This window comes from Catharus ustulatus, chromosome 3 (assembly GCF_009819885.2).
Source record: "Catharus ustulatus isolate bCatUst1 chromosome 3, bCatUst1.pri.v2, whole genome shotgun sequence".
Classification (NCBI taxonomy): domain Eukaryota; kingdom Metazoa; phylum Chordata; class Aves; order Passeriformes; family Turdidae; genus Catharus; species Catharus ustulatus.
The window spans coordinates 44,568,967-44,584,495 of NC_046223.1; the positions used below are offsets into that span (position 1 = coordinate 44,568,967).

Below are 15,529 nucleotides of genomic sequence, written 5' to 3' on the forward strand. Positions count from 1 at the left end.
AAAAGCTCATCAGGAATGCAAACCATTTTATTTCCTTCTTAAAGCGATCTTTAGATTGTCTTAACTGATCGTTCCTTCTATCTGAACCCCCTGTAGCACCCTGGCCTACCATCCAACAGGCTCTAATTAGCAGAGATATACAGTAATAAAAGTTGTGTGCAGGCATGAGCCACTGCCTGGCAGGGAGTGTTACCTGGTTGAGTGCTACACTGGCTGCAAGGAGGAAATCTGTGCAATTAATTGCTTCCTGATTAAAAGCATTGCAGTCTGGCCCTTAAATCTTCAAGGCCTAAAAAACACATGCTGAGTTAAATATGGAATTTGCTCACAGTACTCAAAAACATTGCCCCACACAGCAGGATTCAGTGCGGTAATTTTGGCTGAAATAAACACTTTCCTGTCTAAGCATATTTTACCCAAAGCCGAGTACTTAGAAAGTGCCCCAGTCCAAACTAAAGGGCCATAGAAGGACTTGTGGGGATTTAAAACAGTTTCTAAACCAGCTTAGTTCAGCTCTTACCATTTTACTGTGAGGACATGCTCTTACAGGAATTAATTTCACAGGGCATGAGGCAGCAGAGGCAGAAACCCCACAGGACCTCTCAGGCTGAAAGGCTATTTAGATGGTAATAAACTTCAGTGGATGACAAAAACTAGTGACTGATTAGAGCACACCAGGAGAGGAGCTGTCTGCTGTGAAGCTGCCGGCGGCGGCACCGGGGCCTTCTGTTCCCTGCACACATCTCTTGTCACCAAGCAAACAAGATGGGGTTAATCCTGCCGGCAGGGAGGAGGCTATAGCGGGCCAGAGGAACAGCAGGAGGAAAATGCTCTCCATGGGAAGCTCTGGAATTGGCAAGATGAGGGAGGGTGGTGCGTGTCAGGTGGTGTGTGACAATGCCAGCCAGCACTGCTGAGGGGCTCAGGTGGATCCACATCTCAGAGCAGCGGGTGATCCAGCTGGACGTGCACCTTTCCCTAAGTGTCGCCCTTTTCCCGAGGGCATTTCCTCCACCCCAATGTGGTGTCACCCATTACAGCCTGCCAGATGAAGTGACTTCATTTTAGCACGTCCAACACTGTTTTTGCTGCTTCTTGGGAAGTTGCAGCACTGATGATTTATGGAGCCTACTGCTCCCACGGAAGAAGGGGCAGGCTTTGTTTGGAACCACCATTTGTCACACGAGAGCTGAGATGTCCCAGAAACACACATTTTGTTTGCTCATGTGGTGCTGTTGCTCTGGTGCTACTCTCCCATCCCTTTGCCAATTGTTTTTGCAAATTTCAGAAGAAATTTACTGATCCTCCACTCATGAAAGCCCTTTGGGGTCTAATTGCCTCTGACTGTAGGAGTGGGCTTCCCAAATTCAGGGGGGCATCTTCAGTGTGTGTTTAAGCACCTTGCTGGGTGGAATTCAGAAGGACAAAAATTACAGATCTTTCTTTTTAAGTCTCCCCATCCCCCTCCTCCCCACCAGATCAGTCATTGGCAAGAGCAGGCAGGGAGTTATACAGCCTGAATTGTGCTAGGACAGATGTACTGACTGTAACTCAACATTCAGTTTGACATCCTTCCTCCACAAAGCGAGTCTGGCACCTCTGCTGGAGAGGTTATATTGTGGAGTGGGAAAACAAACAATCCTGCCAATTGTTAGTGAGGGGGAAATAAAGCAGAGCAGAAGCTGCTTATCAGAGATCTGCATTTTGAGAGAAAAATTCACTGAATCCTGAGGAAGGAAGGATTCTTCAAGTACTCTCCTGACAATCCCATCCTGCAGGAGCTGGGCTCCTTCCTATTGTGAATACTGGGTTTGAAAAATTATTACAACAGGAGTGCCTAGACTGCAGCAGTGCTGCAACGCTGTAATTAAAACAAAACAAAGCAAAACACATTCGTCTGATTGGCACTGATTGTTGTCTGTGAATTGTGATTTTTAGTAACAGTAGGAGTGACTCAAAGCCCAGAGAACTCGAAGTCCAGAAGTCTGGAGGAGTCTGAGGTAAAGTTTTTCTTCATCCCAGTCAACTGGGAGAATGTCTCAAGTCCAGATCTTAATTTTGCCGAAGTGTGCAGTGTTTAGATTCACATGTCTTGTATCACAATGGATTTGGCTAAGTCTCTCTTACCCTTATGAGACTTTTGATTTTGTTTGGATCAATTTCTGAGAGGACAGAGGAAGAATTGTGTTTCTTGGTGCAATTAGATTAAGAGCTGTATGTTTTTTATTTATCTTTTAAAAATAACTTGAAAACATCATCAATCCAAGCATCTCCAAGGTTGAAGAGGCAAATGACAAAAATCTATTTTCTATTTTGAGGCGTTTCTCTCTCCACCTCCCCTTTGTAAGGATTGAAGGTGTATCACAACTCGTGAACCTGTGAGGAAAAAGATGTCTGTGGTCACAGATAGATAAGTCCCGTGCAAGATTTTATTTTCATCAGAGAAAATACACTGAAGAGTCTGCAAAACTACAAATATTTTTAAGTAAAGGTAACCTAGTTAAATTGAAACAGCTGGGGAGCAAAGGGAATACAAAGAGCATGTAAGTTATAATGATAGGTGGTGGGGACCTTCTGTATTACTGTACTGGAGTGCAAATCTGTGCTGTGAGCATGAAGCTACACAGGCATTTCAGTCAAATAATGAAGTAAAATGACCAGAAATCACATAAACTTGTCTGACATAAAATTGCAGCTGAGATAAGCAACTTTCACATCTCTGCAGGGGCTTGAAGTGTAGCTGTGTTTTTCAGGCAGAACACAAGTCACATGTTGTTATCTACCTTAAAGAAAAGCAGAAGGGTGAGATACTCTGAAGGACACCTGCCAACGGTACAGAGACACCTCAGGAAAACATGAAAAACTAAAAAACCGAACAGTATGAGAACTAAAAAATGCGGAACACAACCACTACCACGGAATGAAAAAGACCTGAACCTAACATCTGGATCATTCTCTGCAGCATCTTCTTCCCCCAGCATGCTACCCAAAACCTGCCCAGCCACACAGCAGGGCAGCACAGCTTCCATGCCTGTGCCTGCTTGCAGCCTGCTGAGATTTCAATGCACAAAGCTCCACCTAGCGAGGGGACAGGCTGTACTACACATTCAGCACCCAAGGTAAGAAGGGATGGACTCGACACAAAAAAGCCTGGAAGATGACAAACTTAAAGCATTACACTGCCCCAGTATTGATAATCCATCACACACACACTCCAAGTCCCATCAGACAAGAGTACAACCCCTCCTCTATGCCCAGAAACATTTTCTTCCAGCATCACCTCGCTGAACTGACTTTGTAAGAATGTTACTGAAGTGACGTAGCCTGGCTTTCATCTCACTGCTGCTCACCTCTCCCTCACAAGGGACTGACCTGAAGCTCTCTGACTTTACTGGAAGTCCAACTTCAAACCAACATCCTTTCCCTGATGATCAAAACAAACACACCACTAGTTTTGCATGTCCAAAAGTTTTAGTACATGGTCTTTGCTGTTCAGAAAAGTTATTGCATTAAATTCTAATACATACATTTATTTGAATTTTTAAAAAATCATTTTACACAATTTTGTCACAGCAGCTACAGAAAACCAGATTTTATATGCTGTTGTCTCAAAAAAACCCAAATATTAGTTCTTTCTCAAATCAGCAGAACTGTTATTCAGTAGTTATTGCAAATCCCAACTTGAACAATACTATCACCACAAGTATACAGTCAGGAAAGTGCCATTCCAAAACCGAAATTTATTAAACTATGACTCAGCATACACTGATTTTTCCCTGTTAACTAAGTTAGCATAAAAGGGTGCTGAGTTTAATTTCACATAATTTTCTTTATGTTACAGTTTTTCTTTAATTATTACTTTAATAGATTCACAAGTTACAAAATATCAAAGCCACTTGTAGCAGTTTATATAAATCCACACCTGTTTGAATTGTGACAGGCACAGGAACATGATGTTTGATGACCCAAATGAAAAGCCAGATTCCCTGATGCATTCAAACCAACATCAGCCTAAGCCCACTGTCCACGGATGACAGCAGAGACAAAACCAGCAGGCTCAGTGTGCCATAAATAGATTGATGAAGGGTTCACTGACAGAGGCATAACGGAGCATGCGGCAGAATTACATTCTACATTTCATTCTCTGATGAGGGTAAGCTGTGCTACACCAGCTCACAACAGAAGCATGAACAGGGCTCTTCTCCTTTTCAGCCTCATGTTAATGCTTGGCATCTAGGAAATTACAATTCAGCTTCTTGCATAAAATCCCTAAGCATCACAATGATCAGTCTAGATTTCTGGATCCAACTTTTCTCTTACTACCATACACAAAGATAAAACTCATCTGTATTTATTCTTTTTTCTGCTGTTAGAAAAGAAATACACCTACATTCACAGAAAAAAGCCATCTCTTCTCCCTCTCCTCCAAAATACCCATGACCACAGAGAGCTCTAATTTATAATTCACTTGAAAGGACTTTTCAGATTACGTTGACACCTTTCCCACTTTAAACACGTGACAGAGATTATATTAATTTGCTATACTTCATTAGGTTCTGATATCAAAAACTACTCACTTCTACTAGTTCACTACTGAAGTAACACCAATAGGACTCTCTCTCTCTTTGACAGAACATTAGACAAGTTCTAACTCTCACTGTCCCTGCCCTTAAAATAAAAGTAGAGCTATTTCACTGATTTTCAATCAATGTAAGCTGGGAACAAGAAGTTACCCTTTAGAAACATTTTGTATTAATTTTTTTGTGAGTTGCTAGCAAAAGGCTCAAATACTGAAAAGCAAGTGAGCAGAGAGAATAGGATGCTTTGCAAAATCTGACAGTTCAAAAGGCATCCAAAAAGCAAGAGAACAAAACCCAGCCACTGAAGTGAAAACTGTATTGAACTAGCACTATGAAAATAGGGAGAAATTAAGAAGCTTCTGTATAATAGTTACACACAATGTTTTACTAGTAATACCTTTTGTTTGTTCAGGCAGTCACAAGGCCTTAATTACCACGATACAAACTGGAAAAGCTTTAATTTGAAAACATTACAGGAATAGAAGATTTAGTTATTCCAGTTAAGGACACTTTTTGAGGGACTAATATAAGGTTCCTTAGCTGTAACATGATCTTCTCACAACTAAGGAAGTTTGGACAGAAGCGGAAGAAGTTTGCACAGCTCAGAAGTTGAAGCTGACAGCTTCCCAAAGCCAGCCTTGACACAAGACTTGGCTTATTTTATTTTCACAGTAACATACTGCATGAGACAGCCAACACCATTCATTCCAAACATAAGAGCATTTGTATAAACTTTCCCCATCAACATTAAAACTGCCAACCAAATCCTTGGGATTTCTGCAAAAAAAGAGTTGCTCTTGCTCATTGTTGTATTACAGGAAATTATGCTAGTTGTTGCAGGGGATAGTGTGTATTTCAAAGTTCACCTCTCTTACAAAAAGCCTCACAGTCTCTTCACCAAGTGCTGCTTCTATACAGCAAAACTAGCATTCAGTTTCTTCCAAATGACAGTCCCTTCAGTCCCTCTCCCTGCCCTGCATGTCTCAAGAGCATTTATGCCTCTTCACTATGGTTCCAACCAGGAGACAACAGCCCATAATGCATTTGTGACAGCACCTCAAACAACAGCACACACTTCACTAAATGGACATGATCCCAATTAGATCCATGAGAAAACATGGAAGAGGAACACAGAGGAAGGGAAGCAATTTATTCTCACTTCTCTTGAAGGGAAAAATGGTTCTGACAGCAGGATTGTTTTCAGACAGCTATAACTCAGGCTGACAGGCCAGCTTATTAAACAGAAGTCCCTTCACCCAAACACCAGAACCTATACTAAAAACATTTTTATTTCAATCTGCCTCCGAAACAAATGAAAATAATCTCAATGTTAAAGAAAAGTATGCATTTCTACCACAAAAATCAAATTGTGCAAACCCATGTCATTTATCTGCAGTGCTGAGTCACATCTGGATGGTGGATGTGCCTTACTGAGTACCACACCCTAGGAATGCTTCAGCACTTCCCCTCCTACCAGAACACTGCCTCAAAAAAGAATTGCTACAGTGACATGATGAGAATTGATCTTTTCCTGCCATCTGCTGTACATGTATGCAAGACTTTCACAAACAATTGGCCAAAATTTGTGTATTACAGTTATTTCCCAACTCACAACTACTACACAAGCCCTTCGCAGAGGATCTGCTGTCCAAGGACATGTGACCTCACTTCCCTACACCCCATCTACCAAGTAAAGCATTGCACGCTTGAAGGCATTGATTCAAAGTCTTCAGCTTCTGGAATGCAGCAGGTAAGAATTCTGCATCTTTCAGGGACTCAAACAACCCCTGCTTAGTTCATCTGTTCAATGTACAACATCTTCAGTACATGCTGCCACCTTGTTCCCAGGCACCGTTAGGTTCACTTCACACCACAGAGGTGGTACTTTCCGGATTTACACGCATCAATCTCGAGGCATTTCTCAGATCCTGTAGCTGCTTGGCTGGCTTTCCAACTCCTTCCTCAAACCGTTTTTCCACAACAGGAAGGACAGTTTCATACAGGAAAGAGGCGTTCTGCCTAATGAATGCTTTTTTCTCAGGGTCCTGTTCACACCGTAAACTGTAATCAACATGCTGGACAGCCACCAGGATGATTTCCACCAGACTCTCCAGAAGAACCATATGCAGCTCTGGGAAGTAAAGCTTTAATGCTTCCTCCAAGAAGGCCATAGTCTGCTTAGTGAAAGCTACTACAGTGTAACTGAGGTTCACCCAGCAGTCATCACCCGTGTATTGGTCAAAATTGCCCACCCCACAGCTCCTCATCTCCTCCCTGAGCTTCCCCAGCGCCTCTGGAGTCATCAGGTTCATCTTTCTCCACATCTCCTCAGAGTTGCGGTGCTTGGTGGCCTCGATGATGATATCCTTGTAGCTCTGTAAAGCACCTTTGATATCCTTTACCAGGAGGGCGTGAATGATGAAGGTGAGATCCAGCCCGATCTCACTCAGCTGCTTGCAGTGCTCTTTAGCCACCTGGGATAACAAAGAAAAGCAAAGAATATTATTACTATGCAGGCTCCCTTTACATCTTACACATTTATGAAACCTATCTCAGAAAACTGAGAAGCATTACTCACACTTATTTCTCATGCTTTAAAAACCTCATTAATGAGAAATTAATAACTGAAAGATACACCCTGGCTGTCAAAAATACTCAGGACAATGACACTATAACCCACTCACACATAAGCTTTTTTTCCCCCCCTCCCATTTAGCAGCTGAAAGAAAGCATAACCTGAAAAAGTTAGTCTTGGAAAAAAGTATGAAAATGTAGCTAAGAACATCCTTGGAAAACAAAGAGAAATCTTTGAAGTACTAATAATTCAGGCGTAGCTGATGTTAATTTTAGGACTTCCTACTAGTTAAAGGCAAATTAAGAATCAACACATTTTGCATTCCTGATAAAGGCAGAGTTCTTCTTGACATGTGTTATAACCTTAAGGCTTTCCTCTATTAAACTGAAAAAAACCCAAACAAACCTCGAACGAATTTCAACCCAGGAAACCTCTCTGGAGACACGCACAAGAGTCAATAACTAAACTAGAGTTAGAAAAGAGAATTTAAAGCTTTGAAGCTTTTGTTTCAGCTATTGTGCCCCACCACCCCTTTCTTTGGACAGTCTTACCTTGACGCACTCTGCCGCAGTTGACAAACTCTCTTTGCTATCAAATACTTGCTTACTGAAGGCATCTACGAACATCCTCATGGACGAGCGGGCCCAGACCACGAAGGCCGAGTAGCAGCCGTTGTTGCCGGCGAAGTCCGTCTCGAACTCCCGGGCCGTCTCCAGGAGGCTGGTGAAGAAGACGTGGCACAGCTTGTGGATGTAGAGCAGCGTGGCGCCCTCGATGCGCAGCTGCCGGATGGCCGTCTGCACGGCGGCTGCCCGGTTCTTCAGGAACAGCTCGCAGGCCTTGGTGGACTGGCCCAGGCGAATGAGCTGGGACACGGCTCGCCGGGTGGCCCGCGGGCCTCCTCGCAGCGAGCGGTCCGGGGACAGCTCGAACACCAGCACGTCCGTGAGCTGCCGGACGCGTTCGTCCACCTTGGCCCGCAGCTCCTTCACGGGCTGGCTCACGGGCTTGTCCGCCAGGTACTCGTTCAGTTTATCCAACAGGTCCACCGCCCCCTCGAAGTCCCGCTGGGCAATGCAAACGTCCAGGTCCTCGGGCAGCTCCTGGATCCACTCAAGCGAGAGGTCAACAACCTCCTCCTCAGCGGAGGGCTCGTCCTCCTCCTCCTCGTCCTCATCCTCGTCGAAGGGGTTGGTGGATTCGGGGGGTGTCGGGGCGGGCCGGGGCAGGGCCTCCTGCTCCAGGCGCCGCTTCTCGCTCAGGGCACGGCTGCGCTTGGTCTCCTCCAGCACCTCCAGCCACTCCTTCTTGATCTTGGCATTCTCAGCCTGGAAGATGCGGCTCTCGGGGAACATGAGCAGCTTGAACATGTCCTTCATAGGCGGGTTGTCCTTGACGTTGACCACGGCCAGCCCGTCGAGGGGGTACAGGGCGTCGTAGCGGTAGGCGCCGCGGCGGTTGGGCAGCGCGGTGGCCACGAGCAGGCAGTCGTTCATGAGGAAGGCGTGCACCCGCTGGATCTGCGCCATGTGGTCCGCATCGTACTCCACCAGGTCGCCGTTGTAGACCAGGTACTTGCCGGGGCTCTCGGGCAGCAGGTCGCGGCAGCCCTCCACCTTCTCCAGGAGGGTGGTGAGAGTGCGCTGCCGCCCCTCCTCGTTGGCCGCCGCATCCTTGGCCGACAGCGGCAGGAAGGGGTCGGCGGCGGCGGCGCGGCGGGCGCCCAGCGCGGGGTCGTCGCGGTCGGCCTGGAGCAGCAGGGCCTGGGTGACGGCCTCCATGATGCCCTTCTGCTCGGTGAGGATGTGGCTGAGCTGGTACATCTCGCTCTCCAGGTAGCTGATCTCCCGCGCCGTCTCGATGAACTGCCGGTAGTTTTGGTAGACGTTCCGCTTCAGGCTCTGCGCCGTCTCCTCGCTCAGCGCCTGGATGCGCTGCCGGTGCTCCTGCAGGTCCCGGTCCCCGTCCGACTGCTGCGACAGCTGCTTCACGTACTCCCCCGCCGCGAAGCCGCCCGACTCCAGCTGCCGCCGCAGCCGGCTCCCGCCGCCGCCCTCGCCCAGAGACAGCGCCATGTCCGCGCCGCAGCCGCCGCCGCCCGGTGCCCGCCCCGCCGCCACCGGGGACACCGCGCCGCGCCTGCGCCCCGCAGCCCGGCAGCAGGAGCGGCTGCCCGCGGTGACGCGATGGGACCGCGCCGGGCGGCACGGGGCGGAGAGAAGGGAGGGAAGGGTCGGAGGGCAGGGAAGGAAAGGAAGGGGCGGAGTGAAGGGAAGGAAGGGCTGGAGAGAAGGGAGGGGAAGGAAGGGGCGGAGGGGACGCTGCCGGTGCGCGCAGCCGGAAGGACGCGGCGGCAGCAGCGGCAGCCCGCGGGTCGGTGCTGCGCGTGCGCCGCGGCGGCTGCGGATCGCGGTTGCGGATCCCGGTTGCGGCTCTGCCGGCCGACCGGAGCTGGGCTCGAGATGGGGGACGAAGATTTCTTGTTGGCCCTCAGGCTGCAGCAGGAGTGGGAAGAGCAGGACAAGGCAGAGGCGGCGGCGGCAGCAGCAGCCAAGCGCCCCAGTGTCTCTCCGTGCCGCTCGTCCCCCCGCCCGCTGTCGGTGGTGGACGAGGCGTGGGAGCTGCTGGACCCCAGCCCCGACGTGCATGCCCTGTTCGTGCAGTTCAACCAGACGCTCTTCTGGGGCAAGCTGGAGGCTGTCGCGGTGTCCTGGAGCCCCCGCATGACCAGGTGCGGCACCGGGGGATGTGGGGCCGAGCGCCGGCCGGGCTCCCGGGGCTGCCGTGTCCCGGGGAACGGGGGGTGTGTGGGGCGGTCGCCAGGGCCGGGAAGGCGGCGGGAGGCCGATCCTTGTGTCTGGGGAGCTGCCCGCCGTGCCCCCGGCAGCGTGCGCGGTGTCGGGGCGGTGGGAAGGGCCGGCGGCCGTGGGGCTCAGGGTGCGGGTGTCGGGGAGGAGCTGCCACTGCCGTTCTGTGCTGCTCCTCGCCGTGCCCCGCTGGTGCTGCTGCCACGGCTTCTCCTCCCGGGCACCTCCATGTCCCGCATCCCGGGCAGAGCCCGCACGGCGGGACAGGGCTTGGTCGCTGTCGTTGTCTCCCTTGCCTGATATCTGTGGTCCCTGGCACCCATCAAGGGCTTTTCCCGGGATGCAGGCGAGCCGAAAGGATGTTAAAACGGAAGAAATTTTTTGGTCGTAGGTGGTGTGTGTGGAACTCGGGTAGTCGTGTTGCTGCTCTGGTTTCATTATGATAGTTTTACTGCACGGTAGAAAGGTAAACATGACTAATAATAGTATATTAGAAAAATTTAGACTAGGAAGGGCAATAAAGAAGAAACCTGAGGTTAAACCAACTCAGGAGTCTTTGAAGTGCCGTCTGCAGGTCTGCAGCAGATGCAATTGCTGGTGGCTGGAGTCCCACCGCCTCTTATTCTCTGCTATCTTCAGACATTTGAAAATAGTTGGCTACTCTATTGATAGGACTAACTCAGTAGGTCTAACACGGACAAAAAAAGTGGCGTTTGCTGGATTAGTGCACAGAAGTGATGGTGTATGTAGGTTTGGTATGAGTCAAAAGTTGATGAAGGATGGGGAGTGAAATTGAAATAACTGGCAATTAAGTCAGCGTTTGCTGCCATGAATCTCCAGCCTCCTTGTAGTGTGTTTCAGTCCATCACAAGTTCTAAAGGAAACATTTTTCTGCCTTCAAAACAGGTTTTCCTACTCTAAAGAACTTGTGGATTTTTTTTCTTTGCTTAACAATGCTGAGTTTTTCAAGTAAGTACTCAAAGTAATTTTATTCCATGTTGAGTGACCCAACGTGTTTATGGGGGATGACATTTTAACTTAAATTCTCTGTTTACTTTATGTACAGAAACAAATGGGCTCTCATATTTTCTTTCTGCTTTTCCCTTCAGCTCTGCTGGCATCTGTTCATATCATGAAAGAAGTGGGCTGTGTTCTATTCGTCTCAGTGAGCCGCTTCTAAAGTTACGGCCAAGGAAGGATCTTGTGGAGGTATTTGAACATGGCTTATGAATTTGCACAGAAAGTGTATTGTGCCCACCCCTCTCCTTCATACAAAGATTTCAGATTTCATAGTGGGATTACTTTATGCAGTAACTTACAGATCATAAAATAGGGGTGGCTTTACTGTTACGTTTGTGTGGCTTGTGTTGCAGTACCATGACAGTCTTTAGTTTTATGTTTCTAAGCAGGAAACTCCCAAGTAGAAGTCTAAAATCAGTTGTTTATTTTATTGACTTTATACAGAGAAAAAATCACCCCAAGTTTTTAACTCCTAAATTAGCCTTTAATATTCAAACCAAATATGGACTGTAGTTCTGAAAGGGCCAACAGCAGAAAATAAGGAGCTGCTGCTCTGAGCTGGCTGAACATTCAGATTTGCCTAAGAACAGAAATGCTGTAGAGTTTCAGCTTGCTTAAAAGTGGCTCTTTTTGGGGTTGTGTAGGAGATGATGTCTTTAAAGATGTGATTTAAGTTTGAGGATTATTTCTCCTTTTTTGGAATGCTGCTTATTGTAGTGATATTCTGCAGCATGTGGGAACAGGGGTAATTTGGTTTGATAGATCAAAGTATTATGTTTTTATGACCCAGACTGAATATGTGAATAATCAAAGATAAGAGCAGTACTACAACCAGTGTAGAAGAGTAAAATACTTGCAGCTTAATAATGAAACTGAAAATGCAATGGTTGCATCATTTCAGACACTGTTGCACGAAATGATCCATGCCCTGCTCTTTGTTACTCATAACTACAAAGATCGTGAGTCTCATGGACCAGAGTTCTGCAAGCACATGCGTCGCATTAATCTCTTGACTGGAGCCAATGTCACAGTAAGAATAATCCTCTTCACCTGATTTAACAGAGCTTTCTTCCTCATTGGGTGTTTTATTAACTGGTGTTGAATACGTAATGTTCTTGTTACACACTCCATGGCTGGTACCAATACAAATTTGCATCCAAGTGTGTGCCAGTTCCATAGTTATTTTGTTGGGGACGGTGGTGGGAACAGGTTGAGGAAGATGTGGTGAGTTGTTAGTCATATAATTTTCAAGTATGTTCTCTGTAAGAGTTTTTCTTTAAGTTTAATGGTAGCAGGGACAGAAGTGTTCCATGTTAAGAGTAGTCAAGATCTATGTCAATAGAGGGTAATGATATTTATGTCAATATTTAAAAATAATAAAAACAATGTGTCTTATAAGATCAGTTAAGGTAATAGCTAAAAGGATAATACAATACTGATATTGTTTGCAATGCATTCTAAACAGTTCATCTTCTAGGTGAAATTGTAGATAGATTTCCAAAGTGATTTTATTGCATTTCATCAAGATAACCAGAACATATTCCTATACATCCTATCTCTTTTTTTTAATCTTTATTTTAATGGTAGCTAAGTGTTGATCAAATTTTACTTTGTTCCAGCTTTTTTAACTGCTAATACAAAAATCACAGCAGTAGCGGAAGGAATTGGATGGAAATAGGTTTTTAAAAAATACATTATAGAGCTAGTGATATAAAATTTGTAACTTCCTGAATGACAGGGTTTTTTGGTTTTTCTTTTTTTGTTTAACATAGATCTATCACAATTTTTACGATGAGATTAATTTGTACCGCCAGCACTGGTGGCGATGCAATGGCCCCTGCCAAAACAGAGCGCCTTATTTTGGATACGTGAAGCGCTCAATGAACAGAGCACCCTCTGCACATGACTTCTGGTGGGATGAACATCAAAGGACGTGTGGGGGCACATTCACAAAAGTGAAGGAGCCAGAGAAATTCTCAGAGAAGTCCAAGCAGAAAACCCAGACAGCAAAACCTTCACATCTCAAGTCAACTAACAAAGGTATTTTATGATTTTTTTTTTCTTTTCCAAATTGATTTTTGTCCAGACATATTCTTGAAGAAATATAGGCCAAACACTACATAAGTTTGATTTAGATGTTACTGTTACACAGCCAAAGAACAGGGCCTGATTGCTTGTGCACTTTCAGGCTGCTCCTCAACTGAATTGTCTACAAAAAGTTTAGTTTCATTATTTTCGAGCAGCAGTTTTTTTTGTGTGAAGCACCTCAAATACTAAGCCCTGGTTTTTTTAATGAAAAATATTATTAACTTAGTTTTTTAATCTGATTTTGCAGGCAAGACACAAATGCATGGTATGCAAGACCTGACTCCTTTTAGTGGAACGGGATATCGGCTTGGAGGAGGAGACGGTGTACTTTCAGAGAAAAACACAAATGCCAGCAGCTCCACTGGAAACAGTGAAGTACATGGCTCACTGCATCATTCAGCAGTAAAGACAATACCAATCCCTAAAAATGAGATAAAACTGGAAAAATTACCCCACAGAGGCATCTTTCTGCTTCATGCCAATGGTGCCAGTGAGAAGAGCAACTTATCTTTAAAGCGTGAGTTTCCAAAACCATCTACTGCTAGTACAGAAGATGATGAGAATGACTGTGTGTTGCCTGCTAGGATGGCTCGTGTTGCTGAAGAAACATCAAGCCAAGGCTCACCAGTTGACAAGAGGGCTATGCCATCTTCTATCTGGTCACCAAAACGAATTTGTTTGGAGCAGACCCCAAGAGCTCAGGGTGCATCTGAGAAGAAAAGCTTAGAATGGCCAAAAAAGGAAGACAAAACTGCCTTTGAAAGGTATTTCATCCAAAAGGGGGGTACTGATGTCACTACAGCTACACAAAGCAGAGCTGAATTTACACAGTCCTCTGCAGGTCCTAGCAATCCTGTGAGGCAGGATAGAAGAGTCAGTTGTCCTGTCTGTGAAACTGACGTTTTGGAATCTAAAATAAATGAACATCTTGATTCTTGTCTTTCCTAAAACAGCAGAAAGTTTCTTAAAAAGATAAACCAGGGCTGGAAGCATTGTTAGAAAGGTAATTTGCTCAGGGTTTGCTCAGCTGTGGTTACACCCCTCTGTGTGTGCCTGTTCTGAAATGGAATTTAAAATGTAACTGACCTCCATATCCTCATGCTAGTAAGTCAAAATTGTGTGGAATGCTGCTAGGAATACCGGTAAAGATTGTTCCTGGACATGTCATAAAAGCTTTCATGATTTCCCAGTTAAACTTCCAGTGCTATACAGGACAAATTAGGATTAAAGTGACATTACTTGCCAGGTTTTATTTTGCTTCTTCTGGAAGCCAGCAAGGTTTGTGGTTAGCAGGCCAGTCAGTTGAGTACTAAAGCCATTGTGCCACGAAAAGTTATGAGTGCCAGACACGTGTGTTTTCCATGTGAGCTTCCGGAAACGTTCTCTTATTGCACTAAGGTATTTAACAGGTTAAACATTAAGCAGTTTGATTCCCTACAACCAGTAAAACTGATTGTAAGTATGTTTGTTTAAAAAAAATATAGTTTTATATAAATAGCTTTTAAACAAAATTGGTTTATATCTTGTTACTGTGATTTTAAATGGCTGTATCAGCCTGGTTCGTACATGTTTACAGCATTTCTGCTGCTCTCTTAACTAATTTTAAATGCTTCATAGTTTAAAAAATATTGACACTACAGAAGTTTAACGTAAATTACTTTGTTCTTGCATACTTTGAATAAATTGTTACTGAAGTTTAAATTTCCACTAGGCCTGGCCATTTTGTGTCATTTACTGGTGGGTTCACTTATATATTTAATAACAATCTTGTTTATTAGAGCCTTTCTGTATTAGCACTTTTCTTTCTTAAACTTCCCTGTAAAAACAGGTGCTGGTGAATACAGATTGCATCAACTGCTGCTTTCTCCATCCTGTTTTTAAAACAGTTTCACTAATGTTGCACTTCTGTGAAAAATTTTAGGAATACTGATAGTAAAACTTGCTTTGCCACGTTAAATTTGCATACTTCTTCTTAAAGTTGCAGCATCTATCAGTGTTTCCAGTGATACTTGACATTTTCAAGGACAGGACTACCAAGAACTACTTGTATTATCTTACGTTTTTAAGATGAGGATGAGAGTTACACCACAAAGCATCTCTCACATCATGAAGCATTTTTTGAGAGACTTTTCCATTAAAATTGCTCTCTGCAGTTTCCTCATTCATCTTTCCTACTGTGACAGATGAGAGTAAAGGAGAAGGGTAGTGGGTATTATTAAATATGGGGATCTTTTCCTACTGTCTTCTTTTACTTCTGAATTGTTCATTTGAATGACAAACAGAAAACAAATGAAGAATTTAGTGAATAGTGTAGCCTGTTGAGGGAGATGGGAACTTAAACTGTAAGCAAGTCTGTCCCTCATATACACACGTCCTAAAATAGATCATTGTCCAAACTGTCCAGTTGAGCAATTCTGGATTAGCTATGGAAAAATAGCACCTCTGTCATATGTGTTTTT

At 45.2% G+C, this 15,529-nt stretch overlaps 2 protein-coding genes across 2 annotated transcripts; one reads left to right on the forward strand and one right to left on the reverse strand.

Moving 5' to 3' along the window:
• Window positions 1–2,405: 2,405 nt before the first annotated feature.
• Window positions 2,406–9,279, reverse strand: EXOC8 (exocyst complex component 8). Its single transcript, XM_033055158.1, has 2 exons — window positions 7,707–9,279; window positions 2,406–7,054 (listed from the first exon to the last, which is right to left on the reverse strand). The coding sequence occupies exons 1-2, from the start codon at window positions 9,228–9,230 to the stop codon at window positions 6,446–6,448; spliced, it is 2,133 nt and encodes a 710-aa protein (XP_032911049.1). The 5' UTR covers window positions 9,231–9,279; the 3' UTR covers window positions 2,406–6,445.
• A 244-nt stretch (window positions 9,280–9,523) lies between these two features.
• On the forward strand, window positions 9,524–14,924 carry SPRTN (SprT-like N-terminal domain). Its single transcript, XM_033055159.1, has 5 exons — window positions 9,524–9,886; window positions 11,072–11,171; window positions 11,884–12,012; window positions 12,755–13,022; window positions 13,318–14,924. The coding sequence occupies exons 1-5, from the start codon at window positions 9,618–9,620 to the stop codon at window positions 14,016–14,018; spliced, it is 1,467 nt and encodes a 488-aa protein (XP_032911050.1). The 5' UTR covers window positions 9,524–9,617; the 3' UTR covers window positions 14,019–14,924.
• The last annotated feature ends 605 nt before the right edge of the window (window positions 14,925–15,529 follow it).

Excerpts from the sequence above, each read along its gene's own strand:
- EXOC8 (XM_033055158.1), bottom strand. The coding sequence starts at position 9,230 with ATGGCGCTGTCTCTGGGCGAGGGCGGCGGCGGGAGCCGGCTGCGGCGG. Across the intron at positions 7,055-7,706 it reads CTGCGGCAGAGTGCGTCAAG|GTGGCTAAAGAGCACTGCAA; the intron begins GTAAGACTGTCC and ends TTGTTATCCCAG.
- SPRTN (XM_033055159.1), top strand. The coding sequence starts at position 9,618 with ATGGGGGACGAAGATTTCTTGTTGGCCCTCAGGCTGCAGCAGGAGTGG. Across the intron at positions 9,887-11,071 it reads TGGAGCCCCCGCATGACCAG|CTCTGCTGGCATCTGTTCAT; the intron begins GTGCGGCACCGG and ends TTTTCCCTTCAG. Across the intron at positions 13,023-13,317 it reads TCTCAAGTCAACTAACAAAG|GCAAGACACAAATGCATGGT; the intron begins GTATTTTATGAT and ends CTGATTTTGCAG.